This window comes from Ipomoea nil, unplaced genomic scaffold (assembly GCF_001879475.1).
Source record: "Ipomoea nil cultivar Tokyo-kokei standard unplaced genomic scaffold, Asagao_1.1 scaffold1617, whole genome shotgun sequence".
NCBI classification, from domain to species: Eukaryota; Viridiplantae; Streptophyta; class Magnoliopsida; order Solanales; family Convolvulaceae; genus Ipomoea; species Ipomoea nil.
The window spans coordinates 316140-344059 of NW_017618045.1; the positions used below are offsets into that span (position 1 = coordinate 316140).

General features: G+C 34.6%; 1 protein-coding gene and 2 long non-coding RNA genes across 4 annotated transcripts in view; 1 reads left to right on the forward strand and 2 right to left on the reverse strand.

The window, feature by feature from the left end:
- LOC109191139 overlaps positions 1-5089 on the reverse strand; it is a 20518-nt gene extending 15429 nt beyond the window's left edge. The window contains exon 1 of the long non-coding RNA XR_002055897.1: positions 5039-5089. This is a non-coding gene — a long non-coding RNA (uncharacterized LOC109191139). The remainder of the gene's footprint in view (positions 1-5038) is intronic.
- Positions 3145-5703, forward strand: LOC109191136 (probable inactive poly [ADP-ribose] polymerase SRO5). Of its 2 annotated transcripts, none has more exons than XM_019341717.1 (5): positions 3145-3926; positions 4424-4665; positions 4763-4899; positions 5173-5268; positions 5538-5703. In XM_019341717.1, exons 1-5 carry the CDS (start codon positions 3499-3501, stop codon positions 5553-5555), a joined length of 921 nt encoding a protein of 306 aa, XP_019197262.1. In that variant the 5' UTR covers positions 3145-3498; the 3' UTR covers positions 5556-5703. The 2 variants fall into 2 exon arrangements, with proteins under 2 accessions (XP_019197262.1, XP_019197263.1); XM_019341718.1 differs by having other exon boundaries at positions 5541-5703.
- LOC109191138 lies at positions 5633-16020 on the reverse strand. Its single transcript, XR_002055896.1, has 4 exons — positions 16010-16020; positions 7981-7986; positions 5746-5931; positions 5633-5711 (listed from the first exon to the last, which is right to left on the reverse strand). It is a non-coding gene; the product is annotated as an uncharacterized LOC109191138 (long non-coding RNA).
- Positions 16021-27920: the final 11900 nt, after the last annotated feature.

The window sequence follows — 27920 nt, forward strand, 5'->3', positions numbered from 1 at the left end:
AGGAATCCTGGAAACACATCCCAATTCTCAATGAGAACTTTTTTAAAAAAAAGCCTAGACAAAAGGTGCAGTGCAAAAAAGCAAGATGCAGCAGATAAAAGCATGTCAACGACTTAAAATTTTGAAAAAGTAACATTTCGAAATGTGCATTGGTCATTACCTAATGGTTAAAGGATATTTAAAATTCATCTCCCTCTAGTAGATTTATTTCAAACGATATAAATACCTTCAATCAATACTGAAGAAGGTGTTGGTCAATTGAGAAAAGAATATAAAGTGTTCAAAGCAAACTAAAGTGCAAGGAAATATTAACCAGTGAGAGAAGATTAAAGAGCTTAAAATTCAAGATCTAGCTCATAGTTTGGTCGTCGGGAAATCAATATTCAAGCACTACAAGAAGTTGGAGGATCAACATTCATTTTGTGGACAACCTTTGTAACTCTACTCGGTTGAAGTAGAAAGAGATAGAGTAACATGTTGGTACTTGTGAAAAACCTGGAAGCTAGAGGCCAGCTTAGTGGTCCTCATTGTACTAGAACTCTAGGAGTTTTAGTGTAATCCCCATAGGAGTCTTTTGGAGAAGAATGATCGTAGGCTGGTTGATAGCCGAACCACTTCAAAAATATCCCTCTGCCTTTACTTTATAGTATTCACATTACGTCTTTAACACAACCAAACTTAAAATTTATTAAGTCTAAACTTGTAAATCAAAAAAAAAAAAAATTCACATTTTTCTATTGTCTATAAACTTTACGAATAGTTATTATAGCTTTAAAAATTTGTACAAGTCTATTCACTCCCTCTAAATTTGCAACACAACCCTTCATCACTGGACTCGATCTCATGACCTTCTACATGAGAAATGTCACTAAATGTCATCTCAGTACAATGTGCTTGACAATTATTGTGATTTTTATATATTTATTCAAATTTACATTTTAGCCTAAAGCCTATTGCATCTTTTAATGTGCTTCCAAGAAAATCATGAGATATCAACAAGATCTTCAGAACTTGTCTTAAAGCATGTTGTTTTATCATGAAATTATAATTTGAGAGTAGAAGTAGTAATTTGTGTTAGAAAAAGGTAGGGGTCGTTTACCAACTTGGAAAAATGGAAGATTTTATGAAAAAATGGAGAAATTGAGAAATGGAAAAATAGAAAATGGAGAAGTTGTTTACTAAATTTCTTCTTCCAAATACATTTTTCATCTCCATTCTTCCGTTTCTATATGATTTTGGAGAAAGGTTTTTTAGACTTCTCCATTTGGAGAATTGGAAAAGATGCGGGTGAATAGTACTGCAGTGACCTTGAAGTCCAGTGTTCGAATCCGTCTCTTGGTTGGGTGCTGCTTGTGTATTTTTCTTTTCCTCCTCTTCAGTTTATTATTTATTTATTTATTTATTTATTATTATTATTATTATTATTATTATGATCATTGGTGCTTCCTCTTCAATCTTTTTTTATTGCTATTATTATTATTATTATTATTATTATTATTATCTTTGTTGTGGAAATGTATAAATGTTATATGTAATGATTGTATTTAATTTAATGAAATTAAAAAAATAGAGAAATAAAAAAATGGAGGAATAGGGAATGAAAATTAAAAAAATTGGAAAAATAGAAAATTGGAAGAATGGAGAAGGAAAACTGGAGAAATGGAGAAATAGAAAACTGGAAATGAAAAAATAGAAAAATGAAGTAAACGACCTGTAGCGCCCATGGAATTGAGCAGTGCGTCGCCATCAAAAGCATATGTCGGTCTCTTTCGTCTTCACCCTGCACCGACTCTGCAAATAAGCTGCAGCCTTTTCACGTGGCTATGGCTGCTAGCCTGCTACCATATTTAAATATGGCTATCTATCTAGCTGCAAACATATTTAAATATTTAGCTAGCCAGCCAGGAGTATTCTTATTCCTCTTCTACCATTTTTTTGTTTTTTTTGGAATTTGGGAGAAGAGTATTCCTATTCCTATTCCTATTTCTATTTCTCGAATAGTCGAATTGTGATCCCCGTTCCCATTTTGGCTGGAGCATGTGATTTCGGGAAAAAGACTAGAATGTGCCGTCAACAAGGCGAAATTCCCAAAATGTGTTGTATTTTTTTTTTTGACAACAATATGCAAAACTCCTTTCGGAGTTGCGTTTTTGGAGTATTTAATATTTTTCATGTATTTCAGTAAAACGCAAGAGGCAGTAAAACGCAAGAGGCAGTTGCGTTTTACGAATACGATACGTAAAACGCAATACGCTCTTGCGTTTTACAGCGCATACTGTATCCCCCAAAACGCAACTTGCGTTTGTGTTTTATGTATAATACGAAGTTGCGTTTTTGTCATTTTTTTGTACTGACCGTTTCCGGCGAATTTGAAGGCCGGGGAGAATTGATCGAATTGAAGATCAGAATTGAAATAGCTTGGTATGGGGTTGAGTACTAAGCAGGTTTCCGACGGGGATCATCAACCTGGAATTATTGAGTGGGATAATCCCCCGACAGGCGGGAGTACGAGGTTGGATCTCCCGGCGGCCGTACAGCCGCCGCAAAAGGCGGTGGAGCCTTTGAAGTGTCCGAGGTGTGTTTTTCGTATTGAATACGTATTCAATACGTAAAACGCAACTACCAGTTGCGTTTTACGTATTTAACGAAAAAAAATACGGATTAAATACCTTCAAAAACGCAACTCGCAATAGAGTTTTGCATATTTCTGCTAAAAAAAGTCAGCACACATTTTGACTAATTCTCAACCATTTCTACACATTCTAGTCTTTTTCCCTGTGATTTCACGGGAATGGAAATTAAACAAATATATTTTGTTTTGTTTTTAAATATAAATCAATATGAGTCAACATTTTTTTTGATTTATTCTGTTTATTACGTATTCACCAAATATAATGTATAATTAATCGGGTATAACCCGAATTTATTAAGATCCGACCCGTTGACAGCCCCATCTAGAACTGTTTATTCTTTAGTACGGTAACGGTCCAAATTGACACACGAAATTCACATACGACTTTTCTCCCACTTCCCGTTTGATCACGAAACCCACGATAGATTAGACACCTTCCCAAGAAAACCCCATTCTAGTAATTTCACACCCCTCCATTTAAATTTAATTAACTCTCCCTTGACCGCCACTCAACGTCGGCCAACTCAAACACCGCCACTCCTCCTCCCTCTCCACCGAATGGATTAAAACCTCAATGGGAGACCATTCTATTTCTATGGCGGTGTTTCGGTTGCGTCTTTAGCTTCTTCTTTTTCACTTTTATTTATTGCTATTTTCGCTACCAAGATGTCTCTATTCTTTTGACTTGAGATTTTTCTCTTCCATGTTATCTCTTAGAATCAGAATTTGATTCCAAATTCTTTGTTTTTGCAATAAGAGTCTTGGAATCCCTCGAAATTATTTCTTTTCTTCTCTTCTAGCTAAGTTTTCCTTTATGAGTGCTGGGTTCCTGAGTTCTTGAAAAGTTTCTAGAAAATTCGGGGGAAATGGAGCGCTCACAGGTATCGGATTGTGAGAGCGGGATTTCGGGTTCGACTCACGAGGTGGATTCTCCTTTCGGGTTCGAGAACGGGTTGATCCGAGTGGATGAAGGGGAACAAGCTTATCATTCCATCAAGCAGAAGCTGGTCTCGGGTCTGGGGGTTCTGGGTTCTCAAACTACGATTCAGGGTGTTTATAAGAGCTCTTATCAGGGGTTGATTAAGGAGATAAAGCTTAAGATTTTTGGGATTTTTTCAAAAGCGGTGGAGAAGAAGAATGGAGGCTCTGCTAATGTGGAGTTTGCTTGGTATGGAGCTTCTTCCATGGATGAGATCAACGCTATTCTTTCGCATGGTTTTGCTCCTAAAACCAACAACGCTGGAAGCTATGGCCATGGAATCCATCTCTCTCCATCCAATTTTCCTCTTGGAAGGTAACTATTCACTCATTTTGAAGCTCTTGTTTGCTTAAGTTAATGATTATGGATCGAATTCATAATAATGAGTTTATACTCAAATTTAATTTAGTTCTAGAAGTCTTCAGTGCTGTGCTTAATTAGTCCAATATTCCAATGGTTTTGAGGTGATAGTGTTAGCTGATTGGATTAGCCGGTTTGACTAGTTAATATGTTTGGAAAATTAGCTAAGTTGATTATAGGCAAAATGAATGAATAATTTATTTTCTATTGAATAGCTTTTTTACAAAAAGTTAATTAACCAAACACTCGTATAGTCTTGTTTGCCAAACAGGTGGAAAGTGAAATTTGTATCATTAGTCTCAATAATCTATAGAGTAATTACAGCTGTGTTACATGGCCACAGAATGACTCATTACTTCATTGTATATCTAGTGATATAGTTCAATATTTGATTTATGATTATATTATTCTGTTTGCTATGCTAATAGCTTGCTTTTTTTGGTTGATTTTAGTTTGAAATCCGCTGTGGCCGATGAGAATGGTGTGAGGCATTTGTTACTTTGCCGCGTGATCCTGGGGAAGATGGAGGTTGTGCCGCCCGGTTCTGGACAATGGCATCCCAGTTCTGAGGAGTTTGATTCTGGGGTTGATGATTCAGTGGCCCCGAGAAAATATATTGTGTGGAGTACCAACATGAATACTCATATCTTGCCTCAATATGTGGTCAGTTTCAGAGTCCCAGCCTCCGTAAAAGGTGAGCAACTTGGGGGCGTTTGATTTTCAGTAACTTTGAGAGGAAACTATTACAAGGTTGGTTTTGTTAATGTGTTGTCTATTTGTTTGGTTGTCAGGGGTTCAACGAAATTCTGTTCCTTTGAGGTTACCGAATTCGCCATGGATCTCTTTCCCAGCTCTGGTTTCTGCACTGGGTAAATTTTTGCCACCTCAAAGCATGAAGTTGATTACAAAATACCAGAAGGATCATAGAGTAAGTGATTTTTGTCTTCTTGTTTTTTCGTTTATTCTTGAGATATGCTATGGTTTCCATTGCCTCACCTCATCAAACCACAATGTTGATACTTGTTATAAATTAAGATTGGGCTAGAGTCAACTGGGCTATAATGCACATGGCCAAACCACACTAAAAGATTGAATCCAACCAATTAGTTAGTCTAACCCATGGCCTTATAAACCCATATGTTCTCTCTTATTTTATCAATGTGGACTCTTAACAACACTAATGGGTCAAATTTGTTTGTAGGAGAGGAGAATCACAAGGCATGAAATGATACAGCATGTGAGGAAATTGGCAGGAGATGATTTGTTGGCTACAATTATAAAAGCTCAAAGGGATAAGGTATGCCCTGGCCTCAATTTGATGAAATGTGATTCTATGAGAAGATGAATTATTTTGATTATACAGAATCATTGATATAAGTTCTTATTTATCTCATGGTTTAATATGAACTAGCTGACATTCGATATTTCTATATTTCTTGGCTTTTGAACAATCACAGTTTAGCTGATATCATGCTCCTAAGTTTTCACTTTCTCTATCAATATGTTTCTGATTGGTTTTGAAATATCTGTGGTAATCACCAATAACTTTTAACCTTTGATCATTTGCAGAAGAGCATCAACTGAATTTTGTTCAAGAATGATCTCACTAATACAGGAGCAATGAAGGTGATGCATTCTGGGGGAAGTTATAGAAAGAAAGAGTTATTGACAGAATCCTATATTTGACATAATCTTATATTTCTATTTTTGTTATAATACAATAGTTTAGTCAGACTATAACTTAAAAGATTTTTTTTTTTGGAGAAATTTTAACTTAAAGATAGTTAGCTTAGTTTCAATTAGATTAGGACTCATTGTATTAGTCTATTTAAAGGATATCTTCAATCAATATTAGACAAGCAGAAATTTGATGGAACTCAAAAAGGGAGTTTGGGATCTCAACAAAAATTTTAGTGTTTTCTCTCCATCTTTATTCTCATTCAAACAACTTTGCCTGTGGCTTCACCGCGCGTTGTGAGTTATACTTTCACAACTTTTGTGAACCGTACGGGAGGGACAATATATGTATTACGGGAAGGATAATATATGTATTATTTTGAAAAATGAGGGACAACATTTACATTATAGGTGAGTACTATATGTAACGTTTTGAAAATTGAGGGACAATATTTAGACCACTAATAATGTAGGGGTGACACTGATAATTAACATATTATGGAAGGGCATAAATTAAAATTTTTCTTATTGGTAATATATAAATTTTAAGTTAGGATGAGTGATTTTAGATTTTTGTTTTTATTTTTTTTTTTATGGAGTACTTTGAATGTCACTATATTAAGATCAAATGTCTTAATTTTTTATTTTTATTTTTTAAAACTTTTATTCTCATTATAGACATCATACATAATTTAACATTAATATTAGTAATCATTTTAATTTTATTCTTTTATTAAACATGCAAAATATTTTTACCAAAACTCATTATCGTTACCAAGTACGGAATATTTGATTACAGACTTAAAACAGGATATCAGACTTAAAATATTGTGTTTATGTGAATGCAAGGGACATGAATAACAGTAACAGTGAATAAACAAATCGAATATATTGGTGGCGATAATCTAGTGCGGCTGTGTAGAACTTTTGTTGAAGAGGGCGCATTATAAGAGGGTATCAATCAAATGAATATTGTTAGAGTAAGCTGGACATCATGAAAGATTTGAGGCCTATTTCGATGTGCAATGTAGTGTACAAGGTGGTAGCAAAAGTACTGGCTAACCGGCTAAAAGTTCGGTTAGATGGTCTTATATCTCTCAATCAGAGTGCGTTTGTACCTAGGAGGTACATTACCGATAATATTTTAGTGACTTTTAAAACACACCATCATATGAAAATAAAGAGGCAAAGGAAAGGAGGGTTTGCCGCGCTGAAGCTCGATATGAATAAAGTGTACGATAGAGTCGAATATGTGTTTTTGGAAGGTGTAATGCTACAGATGGGGTTCAGAGCAAGGTGGGTGGACCTAATCATGAAATGTGTGACAACAGTGGAATACAATGTTCTTGGTGAAGGGGAAAGGTACGGACGGACGTATAAAATCGAGGAGGGGATTAGGGGATTACGCCATGGTGATCCTCTCTCTCCTTATTTATTTATCTCGATAGTGGAAGGCTTGAGCGCTATGATAAGGAGACATGAAGATGGCGGGTGGTTACGTTCATGGTATAGCGGTGGCTAGGGGGGCTCCGATGGTGTCTCAGTATAGCTTGCTATTCGCGGATGACTCCTTTGTGTTTTTTAGGGCCAACTTTCAGGAGGCGAAGGCTGTCGCGGACATACTGAAGGATTATGTTGCGGCATCAGGTCAGTTAATTAATTATGACAAGTTCTCTATATCTTTTAGTTAAAACGTTACGGCTCTAATAGGGGAGTTATGTGCGAGACTCGCTCTTTGTGTGGTTGAGGGGGGTAATACAGGGCGGTACTTAATGCAACACTGGTGGGTAGGAATAAAAGGGAAGTGATGGGGTTTGTGAGGGAGCGGATTTTGACGAGTATCACAGGATGGAACAACCGGTTTTTATCCCGGGCAGATAGTGAAGTTATGGTAAAGACAATTTTGCAAGCTTTGCCCACATATACCATGAATGTCTTCTTCATGCTTCCCTTAGAGCTCTGTTGGGAGTTAGAAACTATCATGAACAAATACTTCTGGGTAGGGGGAGAGCGAGGAAGGAGGGGAATTCGGTGGATGAAGTGGAGTAGGTTATGTATACCTAAACGGTTGGGAGGGCTGGGATTGAGGTGAGTGAGAGAGTTTAATATAGCCATGTTGAGCAAGCAGGGGTGGCGGTTAATTCAGTACCAGAATTCTTTGGCCGCTAGAGTACTGAAGGCTAAGTACTACCCAAAGGAATCATTCTTGGAGGCCAAACTGGGGAGCAACATGTCCTTTATTTGGAGGAGTATATGGCAATCACGAGAGATTTTGCGACGATTGAGTTGTTGGTGAGTGGGTGACGGGAAAGATATCAGGGTTTGGGGTGACGCATGGCTTCCGGACATCGAAAATAAACAACTGACAACGATAATGCCATCATAGCTGGCAGAGGCGAGGGTGTGTGGGTTGATGAAGACGTCGGGAAAGGAGTTGGACGTGGAAATTGTACGCGATGTTTTGAATGAGAGCGATGCGGAGATGGCAGTGACGGAGCTAGTGTGGGGGCAGCTGCCCCCACTCCCCCACCCCACCCCTTTATATATATATGTATGTATATATACATATATATAGCATAAGATATTATATAAAATAAATATTTATGTATAAATTTTTAATGGTTTGACTAGCTTAGTTAGTTGAACTTTGCTTTTTTATGTTAAGAAAGAGCCTCAGGGGAGGCGTTATTAGCTCTTTGTGTTTCAGTAGGTTGAGAAAGTATATGAACAGATACTACAATGTAATAGAGCTAGTAGCATTCAAAAAAAAAATGTTAAGAAAACCTATGGTCTTCGAATCTCATTAACGGCATTTTTCTTATCTTCACTTGTTTATTTTATCTCTTTCATTTCTTCCCAAGATAAATATTTTTTTAATCTACTTTTATAAATCATTTAATTAACAAATTAAATATTCTTTTAGTCTACTTTTTATGAATCATTCAATTAATGTAATATACAAGTTTATATTATACTTTATTGTATTCGAATTAATTTAGAAAAACTTAAAGTTGATCAACTAAAAAAATTAAATTAAAACGTATTTATAAATATAGTATTATTCAAATTATTTTATCTAATTTATTATGTTTCATATGTTGTCATAAATATTTTCACATTGTCACCCACTCAAGTATATGTTTGGCTCCAACTCTAACTATCGTGTAAGATATTAGAAACATTCCATTGTAATTTATAATGTATTTTGTATTTTAACCTTATTATGACTGTTTGATATTTTGTAATTGATATTTCTAACATTATTTAAACTTCGCCTCCGCTCACAAAATTTTCTAGCTCCGTCCTTGGTGGTGAGTATGCCTCTATCGAAGTATGACTGTAAAGATGCAACTGTTTTGGGTATTGGATAGTAGGGGAAAGTTTACGGTTAAAAGTTGTTATAGTTTTCTGGTTGGAGAACATGTTACGGAGGTGTGGTTGGGGTGGACGTAGGTTTGGACTATGAAGATACCTCCCAAAGTGAAAATGCTCATTTGGCAGACGTGCAGCGGATGTTTGTCCACAGAAAATATCTTATGTGAACGGAGGGTGGACTGTACGGCGATATGCAAGCTCTGCGACGATGAGTGTGAATCTAGTCTCCATGTGTTCTTCAAGTGCACAATGATTAAGGCTTGTTGGAGAAGGTTTGGTGTAAGCTTGGAGGGGGTTAGTTTGGATTCTGTGCGTACGGGCTTCTAGTACCTATTGTCGACTTTGAGCTCGAATCAGTTGGGCTTTACCTTCTCTATGCTGGAGTGTTTGGCAGTGCTAAAACAACTCTTTGTGGAACGCAGAGGCGGGCGAGTGTTGATAAAATCCTGTCGCTGGCCCAGAGCTTCTGGAATGGGTGACGTTGGGTTCATGTACGCGAAGAGTAGGATGACGGGGAAGCGGCGAATGCTAACGTCGAGCGATCGAAACATAAATGGTATTTTTATTTTTATTTTCTTAATTCCATTAGTATTTACTAATTACAGAAGGGCAGGTCTACTACTTGAAAGTTCAAACGGGGCTCCCTAATTTTTCAAGAACTATATTACAAACAGAAAAGTTAACGAAGGATTAAATTTGACAAATATTACATAATTGAATAAGAAGGATAATCGAAGACAAAATTGGTAATTACACATAATCGAGGGACCATTTTAGTTATTAACTATTAATTAAATTATGGTAAAATTTAGTGGAAATTAAAATAGAAAACAGTGCACCACTCATTTTATGCGCTTGAATGATGAAATTAATCTTCAGGTGGGACCGTAAGATCAGATGCATCCAACAGCTTTCCTTCAACTTTTTCCACTTATATATATACTCCGTAGAAGAAGCTTCATAACCTTTCGCTCTCCACCAAACTCTTCACACTTTCTTCTCCCTCACTTCATAGCTCAGAATGATGCAGGGGAGACCGGTTTTGTTGCTGACGTCGCCCAGTACTAACCGCTGTTCCGATAACAATCTGGTGGAGATTGCGGAGAGAGTCGTCGAGGAATTCAGGGCAGAACAGGGAGAAGCCGTCTCTGAGTTTTCCGACGGCGGTGATGATACGTTTTCCGGCATGGAAAGCGATGAGACATTAGTTTCCGGAGAAGCTAGCAAGGACGGCGTGGTAGTGGAGGCGGAGGATAAGAGTAGCGATGTTGAGGAGGATTTTGAGTTCGAGTTCGCGTTCGCTCCTAGAGAAATGGCTTTTTCGCCGATTTCCGCGGATGAGGTCTTCTGCAACGGACAGATCCGGCCGATTTTTCCGGTTCACAAACGGAATTTGTTGATAGGTGAAGGGGAATTTCTGGACGGGAACTGTAATTTGGTAGCGGTATCGAACTATGGCGTGGATCAGGGGGTTTCATCTACGCAGCCGGTGAAGCCTCGGCTTCCGTTGCGGAAGCTCTTCACCGAAGACCGCGAGACTCTGTCGTCATGCTCGTCGTCGGAAGCCGACGAGCTGGACGGTGTTCCGGCGGACACGTACTGCGTTTGGCAGCCGAAACCGGCAGATGATCATCTGTCTCCCGGGAGATGTAAAAAGAGCAACTCCACCGGCTCCGGCTCCGCCTCGTCTAAACGCTGGAAGTTTCGAGACCTTCTCTACCGAAGCAATAGCGACGGGAAGGACGCTTTCGTCTTTCTGACTTCGACATTCAAAAACAGAGTGGATAAGATCGCCGCCGGGAAATCGAAACCAAACTAGAGCTTCGCCGCCGAAGCTGCGGCGGCGTATCAGGCCGTACAAACAGGATATTTGATGAGGTATTTTAGTAGCGTAAAAGGTTTAGTAGAAATTTGCAACCTAACTAAATCCTATTTTCCGGGAGAAGAAATCAGAGTAGAAATTAAGATAAGAGTTTTGGTAGTAATTAAAGCTCTTAACGTACGGAGTATTTCTTATCATTTGTAAATATGTTTGGTAATTTTTGTTATATTTTGGTATTATTGCAAAACATATTTATAAAGAGCATTTTTCATAATGTGTTATAGTAGAGTGTAAATTATTAATATTAAAATATAGTCTAACTAAAAGTTCAATTTAATACGAATGTGTGGACGTGATGTGCAAGTTAAGTGATAAACATATTGTATTTTGAAATTGTTAGTACTAATTCTTAACTACAAATATAGGATCCAGAACATAGTGTAGTTCTTAGTGTAAGATATCCTCTTTTTCTAGGTGTAAAAATGCGTATTATATACAAGATTTTGGAAGGCACATGTCGATTTCTCGGTATGTATGTCTTTTATGTGTCTTTTACAAACGGGACGATGTCAAAGGTGGAGCCAAATGTTCATAACGCTTGATTGACTTGTACCTACCGCATTGATTCTCACGGTCGATCTTGATTAGTTAAGGTGGTTAAGGTCAGATGGTGAGACGCAACCGGTCACGTATGGAGATCCCAAAATTGTACAACATTATTACTCTTCATTTTAGTACACAATATATGTTGTGTCAACTTGAGTGTTGGTAATATTTAAAGATATGTTGTGTCAACTTGAGTGTTGGTAATATTTTTAATCTTTAAAGTATTCTTATATGAATTTAAGAAAAACTCACAACAATTTTTAGAAATTAACACTATTATTATATACTAATATGTTCATTTCTTCATGGATTTAACCTTAAAACACTTGCATTAATACTTCATATTATTATATACTAATATGAAGAACTTGCATTAATACTTCTCAATCCTCTTAATAAAATAACACACCTGAAGATGATGCAGGATAATATGAATAGTGTAAGATAGAGAGACATGCAGGAATAATAAACAAAAATAAATGCAGAACATATAAAGAACCAGAAACACAAGATATGTGTACGCAGTTCGGAGAAACTTTTCTCCTATGGCGGCCGGCGGGGCCAAACCTAACTTTTACTAGATGATCACAATTATAACCATATGATTCTCTATGCACCTATGGCCTAATCAATTGATAGCAGGTTTTCACTTTTCACAACATGTAACCTTCACTTCTCGTAGAGACAATCTTCTATTAAATATGCAGGATCATTTTTATGCCACTTTACAATAGAGAAAATAACAGATAAATATCCAGAGGATTTAACAAATTAAATATTATAAGGAATTAGGGAGAGTGGCGTGAGTGTGTTGTTCCAAAGCTTATCAGCTTCCTTTTAAATAGTGTAGCATCAGGACTCTTGAATCTTGGAGAATTTGAACAAGGAGTTCTTTGAAATAAGGAGTCTCTTAATTCAAAATGGTGCCGAATATTCTAATATTAGGACTTTATGTATTTGAGTTCCTTCTTAATTATATATACATTAATATGTACATTGTATTATTCTATTCAATACACAACTCTATTGGCTCTTAGCTCTCATCTGGTATCAGCTAAGCTAGGGTTTTCTTTCCAATGGCTATGGGATCTGTTAATTCTTCCGAACGGACCGTCTCTAATGCTCCTATATCTTCCGCTATAATTAATCTAACCAAACTAACTTATAATTTGACAAATAATTAGTCAATAAATTATGTGTATCATTTGTACATTTACAAAAGTCAGTTAGGAGAATAGGCGAGTACACCAATACCCAACAATCAAAGGGTGCATAAACAAATTTATTAAAATTTTAAAAAAAAAAAAAAAAAAAAAAAAAAAAAGTGATCAGAGGGCAATCAAATATGCATATGTGAACATAAAGAGCTTGTCATCTCTAAATCAAAGTTAATTACTAATCTAAGCTATTCATCCCCCAAAGCTATAGCACATGTGAATCAAGTCCAAAAAAAGTACATATTTAAGATACGGGGTTAATTTGGTAACTTTTTACATTTACAAATCAATGATCTGTCATTAAAAATGAGATATTAAGTAGTCAAGTGATGTCATCACTTCAATAAAAATAATTATACAATCACATTGCCAATACAAAAGAGTCACACTCATGCGAGACCGTCTCACAGATTATTATTCGTGAGATGAGTCGGGTCGGTCAATATGCAAATGTAATACTTATACTACTAAATGTAATATTAAATCAAGAATAAAATGTTTGTTGCTTATAAGGAAAAATGTAATACTTTTGAGTACAAACATAATACTTTTATATTTTGATGTAAAAGTATTATATTTTCCCTTATAAGTAATGTTGCACTTATAAAGAAAAATGTAATATTTTTTTTATGTCAAATGTAATATTTTTTGTGTTATATATGAGCTCGAGCAACAAATAATAATTAATACATAATAAATCGCTTATGTTATTTTTTGAGTACTAATGACTCTAAAACTTTCTTTATCTGTTGCAGGTCAAAGAATCAATACCCCACCACCGGAGTTTAATCTTGTGACCTTCCCTCAATGAGAGCCACATGGGTGTCCTCTGAGCACGATGCTTGACAACCTATGTTATTTATCCAATCAAAAATTATATTATTATAGCATAAATCTAAGGTCAGTATATAATAATAATAATAATAATAATAATAATAATAATAATAATAATAATAATAATAATAATAATAATAATAATAATAATAATAATAATAATAATATTTAATTTTTGGGAAAATTGCAGTTTTCGTCCCTAAGTTATAGGGTAATTGTAGAATTCGTCCCTGAGTGTTTGTCATGCTCACTTTTCGTCTCTAAGTTATCATTGGCGTTGCACTTTTCGTCCCTGAGTTATAGAGTAATTGTAGAATTCGTCCCTAAGTGTTGGTCATCATGCTCACTTTTCGTCCCTAAGTTATCATTGACGTTGCACTTTTTGTCCTTGAGTTATACTAAAATTGTAAAATTTGCCCCTAATCACTACTACATAAATGGTATACTACGTCACTTAATAGACGACGATTATTTAAAAAACTGTCTTCGAATATATTGTGTTATACTACGTCACTTAATAGACGGTGATTGTTTAAATAACTACCGTATATAGTTGACATACACGGCGGTTCGTATATAGTTAACATACACGGCGGTTTCAAAACCGCCGTAGAAAGTGTATATTTACAACAGAAGTCACTTACATGCGCGACACTTCAAAAATCGCTGTGTATGTGTAAAAAAAAAAAAAAAAAAAAAAAAACCGTCGGTGGTTATTTAAAGTGTATGACGTAAAAAAAATAGGGAAAATGGCACTTTTTTCCCCTTTGTTATATACTTATAGAACTTTTTCCCCCTAAATTATTTAAGTGGCAGTTTTTTCCCCTGATATATTAAATGGACATATTTACCCTTAAAATAAATATTTCATTTATTTTTCTTCTCCAACAAATTATAACCACGATTTGAAAAAATAAAATACATTAAGTGTTAAATTTAGAATATTTTAAAAATAAAAAATAAAATTTTAAAAGAAAGTTTGAACCAACCGTTCAAATTGGATCCAAAATCGTGAATCGACGGTTCAAAATAAAACTCAAATCGCGATTATATATACTTATATGTGAGACTCAATATAAATGCAGAAAAAAACATACACTATTTGCAAATATTATAATTCTAATTTAAGCTATTGCTAGTAGTTGTTCCGATTTGAACCTCCGGTTCACGGTTCAGGATTCATTTTTTTTTCAGTTCACGATTTTAATAAACGGAAACCCAAATATTGGGTTATGTTATGAATCATAACCGAAATTTTTTAATTTGATTGTTATAGTGTTTGGTTCAGTTCGAACCGAACCGTGGTCATCCCTACGTATAAGCAATAATTTGGTGAAGAAGAGAAATAAATAAAATATTTGTTTTAAGGGTAGAAATGTCCATTTAATATTATCAGGGGGAAAAACCGCCACTTCTATAATAATTGAGGTGGCAAATATGAATGCATGAATAACTCAGGGGGAAAAAGTGCTATAAGCATATAACACAGGGGGAAAAAGTGTCATTTTCCCAAAAAAATAATTAAGGTATATACGGTGGTTTTTAAAAAAACCATCGTCTATTAAGTGACGTAATATAACTAGACGGTGGTTATTAAAAAAAAAAAAAAAAACCCGTCTATTAAGTGACGTAGTATACCATTTATGTAGTATTGATTAGGGGCGAAATTTGTAATTTTAGTATAACTTAGGGACAAAAAGTGCAACGTCAATGATAACTTAGGGACGAAAAGTGAGCATGACCAACACTCGTGGACGAATTCTAAAATTACTCTATAACTCAGGGACGAAAAGTGCAACGTCAATGATAACTTAGTGACGAAAAGTGAGCATGACCAACACTCAGAGACAAATTCTACAATTACTCTATAACTTAGGGACGAAAACTGTAATTTTCCCTTAATCTTTTAAAATCATCTTTTAATACCAATGTTGCAAAAAACGTAAGGCGCCAAGGGGCGCCTAGCGGTCTAGCTGCCCGGTCTAGACCGCCTAGCCGGCCGGCCGCGGAGGAGGCCGTTGAGGCCATTCCTCGCGGCGGCCTCCCACCGCCTAGCGCCTAAGCGCCGATTAATTGACGCTTAGGCGTGATTTTTGCAACACTGGTTAATACTATTGGAGTATAATAACTTAAATAATTAATCAATATTTATTGAAACTCAACTCAATTGTAATGATATTTGTCACGTCACTCTAACACTTATTATTTTCAAAGTAAATATTATAATTATAATAATTATCTTTTTTTTAAAACAATAATAATTATCTTTAAAAATAAATATTTATCAAAGTGTTATATAATATTGAGACTCATAGACGTAATTACCTTAACAATAAAAATGTATATGGTATAATTGTAATATTGGTCATTTTACTCACGGAACAATGAAATAAGAGGCAGAAGCCCTATAGAAAAGTAGAAAACTGTGATATTTTTCTCATTTTTAAAAATAAAATTTACAGCTATTTTTTTTTTTTAATTGTTTTGGGAATTTAGATGGAGAAAACTTGTTCATTTCTAGAAGTGCTAAAAAAAGTCAATAAATGTTTTAAAAGATGCGTGAAAACGCAACCTAAACTACTCCCACCATTGGTAATTAGCGTGAAAAAGTAATCAAGGAAATATGTTTCCAACCTTAATTACATTGAAATTTCAGCAAAAAGAAAAAAAAAAATTGTTGGTGGTCTCCTTGACGTTGACTTAACATCTTTTTTCCATTAAAAAAGTTTAATTCCATAATATATGTCTATGAAGTAAGAATAGTGGAAAAGTAGGTGAAACTTTAAATCTTTAAAGTTGATAAAGAATGTTAAATATTTAAATCGTTACCAACAAATAATTAAAATATTATTAATGTGGAATTGATAGCAGTCCACAAAAGTTGAGAGTATGTTTTTTAGAGTCCATGAAATATTTTTCATTACGTAATTTTAAGGATAATATATTGCCAACAAGGACATGTACGCTGAGTCGCTAAGTGAGTAAACAACAACAACAACAACAAGCCCTACAAAATTGCACAATTTTTGTCACTCCTTATGTGGCTATTTTTAAATATATATAATTTCACTTTTGGTCCTACGACTTTTGAGATTCTATCACTTTTGAAAAACTTTAAAGTTGTGCACCAAAAGTGATAAGACTTCAGAAGTCATGGGACCAAAAGTGAAATTATATATGTGCATATATATATATATATATATATATATATATATATATATATATATATATATATAATCAAATGAGACAACATCTTCCCGTGAGACGGTGAGACACAACGTGAATGCACACAGTCTACTATGCAAATGCACACCGTCTAGAGTGTGCGCACTTAGCCCAACATGACTTATATATATAACTGATAAGGTGAAAAGCCTCCCTTAGGTGAAAAATAAGATTTAATCTCATCCATTGACTCAGTCCAGATCAAGGGTCAAAATAAAGCTATTTAAAACAAAAAAAACGTGGTGGCACAATAGTAATTTTGTGTAAGTTAATTTTTTGTCTTTCCGAGCATTGTTTCTCCTAGCTTCTTGTAGAGCATAATATATATATATATATATATATATATATATATATATATATATATCGGATGGATCAAATCAGAGTTTTAAAAAAATACGGTGACATTTTTGTAATTAACGTAAATTTCATTTTGCAAACTTGAACACTTAAATAAGAAATAGTTAACTAAATATATGTAAACATGGATAAATTTTAAAAAATCAATGAAAAAGTTAAATTTTAAATCTAAACCGTAAATGTTTGACCTTAACTAGTAAAATGTAAACCCCTAAACCAAATAAAAATTGAAAACTCAATCATAAACTCTAAAATTCAAACTCTAAGTGCAATGCACTTTCGTATTTAATTTTTACAAGTACAATCTTTTAATACTAAATATGCAATATGTTAATACTAAATTTTCAAACTTGAAAAATTCTGAGATGTGCAAAAGTTTGCACAGTAAAGTTAATAATAATTACAAAAATGTCACCGCATTTTTTTATAAAACATCTTATCTGAGCCGTCTAATTTTTCCACACGCACACACACAATCATTGACCAGGGTCTACATAGCATTATGAACTATGAATTGAAACAACGAGGTACATAATTAATACTCGTAAGATACATAATTTCATAATACAAAACACAAAAAATCACAACAAAAGACACATCATAGCATTATAGACTTAACTGGATTGAAAAGACGGGGTAAAGAATTCATACTTGTAAGGTACAAAATTTCATAATACAAGACACAAAAAATCATAACACAAGACACATACGTACACATGATTGCTCCGGATAAAAAGTTCTCTCCAAGAAAATTATTTTCTCTCCCCTCCAACCACTATCTCTCATTTTTTCTCCGTTCATTCTCTTCTTTCTTCTTGGGTTGGAGATGTCCTTAAAAGGGTGCTAGTGAAAATGGTATAATTGATCGAAATAATTGTACCATTTTAATTTCATTATGATTGCTCTACTCGTTATAATTAATCACATTACTCTCCCTTAATTTCACAAATTAGAGGAATGAAAAGATATATTGGACACTATAAATAGGGATGTTTTTGTCACGTATATATTGTGTTAATTCTTCAATTCTTCTGTTTTTCTTTTGTCTTACCCTAATGTCAAATCTAAGGGAAAAACTCTCCAAAATGCATTTTCTTACCAAGTACGGAGTATGTTTAATCAAATGTCCTTATCATCTAATCAAAAGCTCCCATTATGGTTTTGGAAAATGTACAAAGAAACAAATGTCTCCCTATCTTCAAATTTCTCAGTGACAGGAGTTAGCTAGATCGGAGGTCTTCAATTTTTGGCTTTTTTTTATTTGTCAAGTCAAATATTATTATATTCTTTTTATTGAAACAATTATTAGTCTTATTAGCAACCTTAATTAGCTTGTGATAAGATAATTAAGGAATCATAATTTTATTTAATTTTGAATTAATAGTTACGTTGTATCCTTTCATGAATATGTGTCTTTCGAAACTTTGGAAGAATGACCAGGGATCGAGTCTCACCAGCGGCAGTGTGGGAGCAACCTCTCAAAGTGAGGGGGCTCCTTGTGCGCAGTGAGTACCGGTCTAGCCTCTGTGATTAATGTTCAGTTGAGTCACCATTATTTACAACCTCTCACCGCTCTGTCGGGCCGGGGTGTGGGGGGCCCTTAGGGTTGGGGTTCAGCCTTTTAGAAGAATGAATATGTGTCTTTCATAAAATTTTATAATAAAATTATAAGCTGCTTGCATTCCAACATAAAATTCAAGTTGAATAAAAATGGCACAGGTCACTGAAAATTGGGAACAGATGCTAATGGAGAGTATTTCACTGTTTTTAAGTTTTACCTATATGACAACCTGACCTGCTTATGCGAATATTGGAGAGTATTTCATCATCACAAGGTATAGAGGTGCGACGATTTACTTTATTTCTTCATGTCGCTTTATACTGTCACACATTTTTAAGATGATCTTTACCAATGTTCGCTCAACAATTCCCCCACCTAACAATTGCCCCCACCCAGCAACAACCAATCTTAAATGACATGGCTCTGATATCAGCATATCACTTGCTTAATTGTTAGGATCAAACGCTTATTACTATGCCAAAAGTTATAGCTCGTAGCGAAGACACGACTTTATTCCTATACCGCCACACATTTTTGAGACACTGGGTATTGAACTTGACCTTTACCAGCCTCAGCCCAACGACACACAACCACCGGGTCCTAAATTTGACATTTACCAGCCTCCGCCTAACATTATAATCCTATTAAAATAAGGATTGATAAATGTGCAGTTTATTATATACTATAATTAATTAGCTAGTTAACATGGTTTTTGAAATAACTAATTTCATAACATGTTCTACTATCTACTAATCTAATAATAAGAGCCAATAAAGATAAACCTATAACAAAAACTAAAAAATGTTGGTCCAATTGTTTGCTAAAATGAATGGTTAATATTATTTTGATTTTAGTATTTTTTTTTAATTTTACCATCTATTATATCATTTACTTTAATTTCATAAATAACTTCGCATTCCGTCAATGTAAACTTTAGTAACGAAATATTTCGTTAACTATTTATTATTCTTAACTTACTCATTGATTTCAATAAGGAAAGTCGTAGGTTAGAACCTTACCCCAATCAGATTTGCATAATTGTTAAACATATATATACTATGAATATATTAGAGTGTATTAAAAAAAATACAATATAAAATTTAACATGAACTTTGGAGAATTAATTAGCTAGACTATACATATAGCATTCAAAGTTGAACATCAAAGATTACAAATAAGGAACCTTGGAAATCATTTTCTTACATTTTTAAAAAAAAAAAACAAATCTTGGTTAAATTTTTTTTTTTTTAAATTTAATTAATCTGCTTTTGATGATTTAGAAGTATTTAGAACAAGACTCAATATGATTTAATAATTTTTGTTTGTATTTCTATAATGATACAATTGTACGTTACTTTTCAAATATTGTACAATTATTTTTTTAATCGGACAAAATTGTTCTTATATCAATCCAGGTTATATGCTTGGGTTTTGTCCATTTTCTTTTCTAATTATTAGATGTATACATTGTACTTCAAATATTGTACGCTATATTATTATTTGACCACATTACCCTTATTATTTTTTTTTTGTTGCACAATTACTCTTACACCGTTATAACTGTCACTATTTAATTAATAACTTCTATCATTGATGATTAAATATTAAAAATTATAATTCACCTTTATAGTTATCATATATAGTGTAAAACCCATATATTAATTTTTTTTTTAATGATTTTGCACCAATTGTCTTTATAACTTTGTATATTATATGTAATTCAAAATTCTTACTTTAATTATCATTTGCTTTTTTTTTTCCAATATAAATATAATTTTCTCCATATGAATAGAAATATAGGATAATAATTGCTTATTTGAATCTAATATGAATTTTACAACTTGTAGTCTTTATTTATTTATTATTTCTTAACTTATTTAAATATAATAATAATAATTTAATATTACCTAATAAGAAATAACTTTGTAATATGTTTCTATTCATTTTTAAAAAAATAAACCAAACACAATAATACATTATATTTTATTTTTAGACAAATACAATAAAATAAAAATATTTTCAAAAAATAATAATTTTTCTAAAAAAAAAATATTCTTCCAATTTCTAAACCTGCCCTTAACTAAAAAAAGAAAAAATATATAATATATATATATATATATATATATATATATATATATATATATATATATATATATATATATATATATATATATAGGGTCCGGATCAGGTGAGGACCTAATCTTAGGTGAGGACGTGAGGACTAATCTAGAGCATTAAATCAGAATGATGTATGATTGAGATTAAAAGAAACAAATCACACGGATTAAGAAAACAAATTCCTTTAAAATATTAAAATATATAAATTTAGGGTAAATCAGTCTTATTAAAAGATGTGCATTCCTATACAAAATATTGTGCATTCCTATTCTGAGTGTTGTGCATCAATAACTTCATTGTTGTGCATTCAAACCCCGCCAAAAAATCATACAGTGAACATCCAATGTTCTACGATGCATTGAACTATGTGCTATAATGCACAACTCCCTAGCCTATAGTGCACAACTTACAACACTAGGTTGCACAATCAGCACACACGAATGCACAATCGTACTACCCAGGCATTTATACATATACACGACAATCCAAATATAGACAACATTATACTCAAAAGAACAAGCGAAAAAAAAATAAAAAATACTGATTAGTTTGCAAAGGCGAACACTCAATCTGAAGAAATCGCGGCTCCAAATTGCAACGGTGATGATCCAAGAAAATAGGAAACCAATTTGGCCAAGGATTATACATGCGTTCACACTTAAAAAAAATAGAAAAAGACACTATTATCCCACTTTAACAAAAAAGATCAATCCATGTCATCTCAAGAACTCAAATCTGGACCATCCAAATAAAAAAAACAAACGCACAAGATTAGTCCTCACGTCCTTACCTAAGATTAGGTCCTCACCTGATCCGGATTCTATATATATATATATATAGCATGTCTCTAGTCTCTATGAAACATTCTTTTTCCTACCCCAAATTCACTGTCTCACAGTTTTCCATAATCTCTCACACTTCACATTACTTTTGAATATTGGCTAAGGTTTCCCATTGGGCACTGCACAACCCTATAAAAATTGTTTATTTAATTATTTTCTACTCTTCACATGAGTGATGTTACACTCAATTTTTTTTAATTTTTTTTTATAAATATTCACCTCATGAAATAATTTTTTTTATTTTTAATTAATAAATAAACTATTTTTATTAATAGTCAATAAACATAGAAAATTTTATTGTTACGTTATGAATTAAATTTATGATGAATATTTTTAGAGGAGTTATACTACATGTACTCTCAAATTTAATCAGTATGTGATAGATTCTGATAGATTATTTTCTTCATATGAGCCCGCCCGTGAAAAGGAAAACAAAAGATGGAATATCGAAAGATTGATTTCACCCAAAAAGAACGAAAGGACTCGTTCTCGCAAATCAAAACACTGAAAATGGATATATGGGTTGGTTAAAGCCGAAAGTAATATACTAATATCCACCTAATCACTTTATTTGCAACTAGAAATAGGATTTTAAACGATGGAAAAGTTGCTCCAGTTTCTAGCGCTAAATGCGGTGACAACTTTTGCTCTTTCTCTTTTTGAGAAAAATTCTACTCAATCTTCTCTTGGAAACTTTTAATTTATATACACGGATTTAGCTCATTAATTTAATACGCAATATTTGGAGGAAGGAAAATAAGAAAAATAGAAAAAAGAAAAGTTCTGTAAATTGAGATGTTCCTTGCATGAATCATGGTATGTTCTCGTATCAATAAGGTTGCAAAAATCGCGCCTAGGCGCTAGGCGCCTGGCCGCCGCCGCGAAGAAGGTCGGAATCGGCCTCCTCTGCGACCGGCCGGCGCTTTAAATTTGTTTTTTTTTTTGTTTTTTTTTTGTTTTTTTTTTTTTTTTGCGTTTTAAATTGCGAAAAGTTCGGGAAGGCATAACTTTTGACTCGGTTGTCCGTTTTGGACAATTTTTTATTTCAAATCGCGTATTTTTTCGAGATCTATCCACCGCAAACCGCCTTTGGCGGTTTGGTCCACTAATTTCTCAAAAAAATGCTTCTTTAGCTCTTACTTTTAGTTTTTTATGTATTTAGATGGTTTAAACAATCTTTTGAACACTTTTACAACCACTTTCGTAAATAGTTTCTAAAAAATAACTATGGAAACATTATGTTTTATTACTAAATTTTTAATTTAATTAAAAAAATTAAAAAAATTAAAAAAATTAAAAAAAATAAAAAATAAAAATAAAAAAATCGGCGCCTATGCGCCCCCTTGCCGCCTAGGGGGCGCCTAACGTGTTTTGCAACATTGCGTATCAATAATACAATATGTTGGTTTTACGGCTTAGGGGTAGCCGTTCGGCAGGCCAACGCTACCGTAAACATTTAGGATTTGAGCTAAGTGAAATCAATAAAAAGATGGAAGAACAAGATGTTATTATTCGGAGAGAGATCCGACCTTTTACAAGGTGACCCCGTGGGGGTATTTATACAAGAGAATTAGCTTTCTACAAGATAAATAGGTCAAAAGGTAGAGCTGAATCAGTATAGAATCTACCATAATTAGCACATTAATTGCTACATTGAAAGAAGGAAGATGCATGCTGATTAAGGGAAGGAATCCCCGCAAAATCCGTCGTTAACCGTCTCTCGGTGCGCACTCGGTTGGGGATGCACCGACTGCCTGATCAGGTAACCCGACTAGGGAGGCTAAGACACTCAGGCAAGGACACTGCAGCCGTTGAGCCTAATCGGCCATCCAGGCCCTTTCAAGGGAGCTCGACCGAGGACACGCCAACTACCTAGCCTGGTCGCCCATCCAGGTTCCTGAAGGAAACCCGGTCGGGGACACACCGACTACTGAGCCTGGTCGCCCACCCAAGTCCTCGGAGGGAACCCAGTCGATGACACGCCGACTACTACTGCGCCTGATCACTATGCCTGAGCCAGCCAGCTCCTATCTGGGTACCCGCTCATCTATTGGCCTGGTCTCCCGGGTGCTTCACACGACAAGCGGTAATAATGGGTGTAGCCTTTTCCCTCGATATGCTAAGTGTTACGCCATGCCCGAACCTGAATGCTCCTCTACTCTCCAAGCTTGGTGCCTGATTTGGGTATCTATCACAATCAATCATCAATATAATATAGAGAAAATGGTCAAATAGGCCCCTAAACTTTATCCCAAAGGTCAATTAGGCCCCTAAACTTTAAAAAGTTCAATTAAACACTCAAATATGTCAAATTGGGTCAATAAAGCCCAAAAATCAATAAATGACCTGTTATTACAGATCATTTCAATTCCGGCGACGGATTCCGGCCACTGGTGACGAATTTCGGTCACTGGCGACAATTTCGAGCCGTCCGGTCGTCTTCCACCAGAGAAGACGACCAGGCGACCGCCTTCTCCAGTAGAGAAGACGACCAGATCTGGTCGTCTTCTCCATGGCCGTCTGGTCATCTTCTCCACTAGAGAAGGCGGCCTTCTTCTCTAGTGGAAGACGACCGGACTACCGGAATTTGTCGCCGGTGGCCGGAATCCGTCGCCGAAATTGAAATGGCCTCTAATAACAGGTCATTTACCGGTTTTTGGGCTTCATTGACCCAATTTGACATGTTTTAGTGTTTAATTGAACTTTTTAAAAGTTTAGGGGCCTAATTGTCCTTTGGGGTAAAGTTTAGGGGCATATTTGACCCTTTTCTCTATAATATATAGTACATAAAGAGTAGGAAAGAACACAAGATATATCAAGAAAAAGAATTATCAATCTTATTATAAATCATTCAGTCCAATATATACATGATATACATAATTTCAGTAATATCTACATTTTATTTATTTATAATACTCCTCTTTGGACATTATTATATGTTTATATCATACTCATGCCTTATTAAAAATTTTACTAGACAAATCAAATTCGAAAAACTCAATTGAGCAAAATAGTACATTATATAGGTCTGTAGCAAAATAGTACATTATATATGTGTGTATTTATGTGTTGCACACTTCTTTTGTTAAAAAATCTTCAATTAAGAAATTTATATTAAAACATAATCAAAAGAATAACAACGACGCCTAATGGGCTGGCAAATTATGCTGCGCACGGCGCTAAAACGGCGCTGTTTTCACTGAAAACGACGCCGTTTTAACTAAAAAAAAAAATTGTTCGAAACGCTGTTAACGGCATATTCGTTATGAAATTATGAATATACAGTTATGACATTATGAATGTACAGTTATAGAATTATGAATGTACATTTATGGAATTATGAACTTACAATTATGAACATAGAGCTTCGAAAATTATGAATGTTCGGTATGGAATTATGAATGTACAGTTATGGAATTATGAATGTACAGTTATGAAATTATGAACATAGAACTCTGACATTATGAACTTACAATTATGAACATAGAGCTTCGAAAATTATGAATTTACAGTTATTGAATTATGAATGTACAATTACGGAATTATGAATGTACAAGTATGAAATTATGAATGTACAGTTATGAAATTATGAACACAAAGCTGTGAATATATACTCCTATAACGAAGCGGTCTGAAAATAAATTTAAAAAAAAAAAGATGAAAATAACAGTGCCTGACGGCACCGTTACCGTACTCATAATGCACGCTGGGCACGATTCCACAGCATAACGTCTCCTAATGGGTTAGCTAAGTCCATTTTAACAACTAAACACTTATACCCAAATGTGTATTTTAATTAAAACCTGGACCATATATTGCCATAGTTGATTGACGAAAATTGGGAACATCAATAGTCAATTTTTACAAAAAGTCGAATTTAAAATCTTGTAATTACCAAGTTAATTGTCCGACTAATTCAATTGGAGTTGTTCCAATTGTATTTAATTTCTAATCCTTGAAAATCATGATACATTTTTTATTCGAGTTAATTCCAGCATTAGTCCTTTGAGTATAGTGATTTTCCATAATTAGTCCTTGACTTTTAATTTGGACAAATTTGACACTTGACTATCAAAATCGTTCCAATGTTAGTCCTTCTGTTATCTTAGTGTTATTTAGGTGTTAAGTTCAGGGGTAAATTTGTCATTTCCGTTTTCTGAGCTAACGCTTGATATTGAAGGACGATTAGTTAGCGACGATGCTATCGTGGTGGAGCTCATCTTCCGCCTCAAGCAGCCCTCATTCTCGTAGCTGTCAAAGGTGTGTACTCCGCCGCATCCCGCCGCAAAGAGGTTATTACACATGTGCTTGCCTTCTCCCAGCTGGGGCCATTGCCAGCGAAGATCGAAGCCCACGACATCGACCAGTCGGAAAAAAGGCAGCCGCTGGAAGTACCGCCACGTTTAGCCGGTTAGCCCGACCACTCCTCTCTCCTATACTAGTGGCGCTGCTTCACCCAGCGACGGCGACTTTGACGAGTCCAATCGCCTCCCTTCTTTGTCGGATCTAACATCCAGTTTTAGATCCCCCTTATTAAGCCGATAGGGAATTTTGTTGATGTTTGGATTGGGGATAAGGGGAAGGGGAAGGGAGATGGTAATGCATCAAGCTGATGTTTGAGGGAATTAGTTCCACTTATGAGCCATCAAGCTGTGGGAGGGATTAGTGTTGGAGAATTAGAATTGAATGAGTTGGCTGGTTTTGTAATTGCAGAAGCATTTTTGTTGAAGTTGTGCTTCGAAGGTAGTTTGAAAAAGGAGTTGCAGAGTGAGATGAGGTTCTGGATTGCATGTTCTATTAGCAGGCTTCATAATCCCTTCTTTTATGGTTAGTATTGGTATTCGCATTGTTCATAGTTCAAGGCATTTGAATCTTTTCCTTGTGGTTGACTATTTGTTGAAATTCAGAGTAAGTGCCAGCCTTTTATGTTAGAATGCAATTTTTTATATTCAAGAATCCACAGCAAGTGTTCGAACAACACCACTTCGCATCCGACGGCAATGGACTCGTCCGAGTAGCTTCCGGAGCGCTCCGTCAGTTCCCGAAACAGAGAATGGTCAATAATGTCTGAGTCGACCAGGTATCGGCGACGAGACTTGCCCACGTACACCGGGTGGAGGTCCTTAGAAGAGGCAACGCTATAAGGGCCGGAGTAGTATACTTATACATACACAGAAGAAACAATGGAGGCAGAGAAAAGATCAGCCAGCAGGTTCATGAGAATTTGGGTCTTCTGTAGGAGCAGTTCTGGGAAGAAAACTAGCTATCAAAAGGCTGCAATTGAGTTAGGCAAAGAACTGGTATCATATCAATTTTTTCTTTAATATTTTCATAACAAATACAATAAGATCAGAGCAGTGGTCGTCGTGCTCGGAGAAGGAGTTGGGGGTGGCGACAACGATGGAGCTGGGTTAGTGAACCAATGATATATATGGACGCTTTTACCCCTAAACTTAACGCCTAAATAACTCTAAGATAACAGAAGGACCAATATTGGAAAGATTTTGATAGTCAAGTGTCAAATTTGTTCAAATTAAAAATCAAGGACCAATTGTGGAAAATCACTATACTCAGAGGACTAATGCTGGAATTAACTCTTTTTTATTCGGAGTAATTTTTTTTTTAATGCTATTAACTCTATTACAATATAGTATTTATATTCTCACACTAAGATTCGAATATGAAACCTCTATCATTTGAGGGGTCATAGCTATGTCACTAGACTATAATGCCTTTGGCATTACTTTTCTTATTTAATCCGCGGTTGTTATATCATGCACCGCGCGTCAGACACTACAGTGTGTCTAAATCGATACTGTCTCGCGTATTATTTTTATATTATCAAATGAAATTACAGTTATATCAAAATGATACTGTAGTTGTGGTGAAATGAAACTGGATAACATTTCACATATTTGAGTGTATGTTGTACAATGAAGATATAATTATATTGAAATGATCATGTAGTTGTGTTTTAATGAAATTATAGTGTATATAAAATAAAATTAAATACATTTTCACATATTTGAGTGTATAAAATATTGAATGAAACTGTAGTTATATCGAAATGAAACTGTAGTTGTGTTGAACTGAAACTGAAGTGTATACAAAATAAAACTGAAGAACAGTGTTATTTTTTGCGAAGATTCTGTTTCTTTTCATTAAATAAAACGACGTCGTTTTGACAGTGTCGATTTAAACACACTATAGTGTCTAATGCGCGGTGCATGATGATCATGCACCGTGGTGCATGATATAATTTGCCTTTAATCCGTAATTCATTTACTTTTAAGAATTTTAAGGGCTTATTAACTT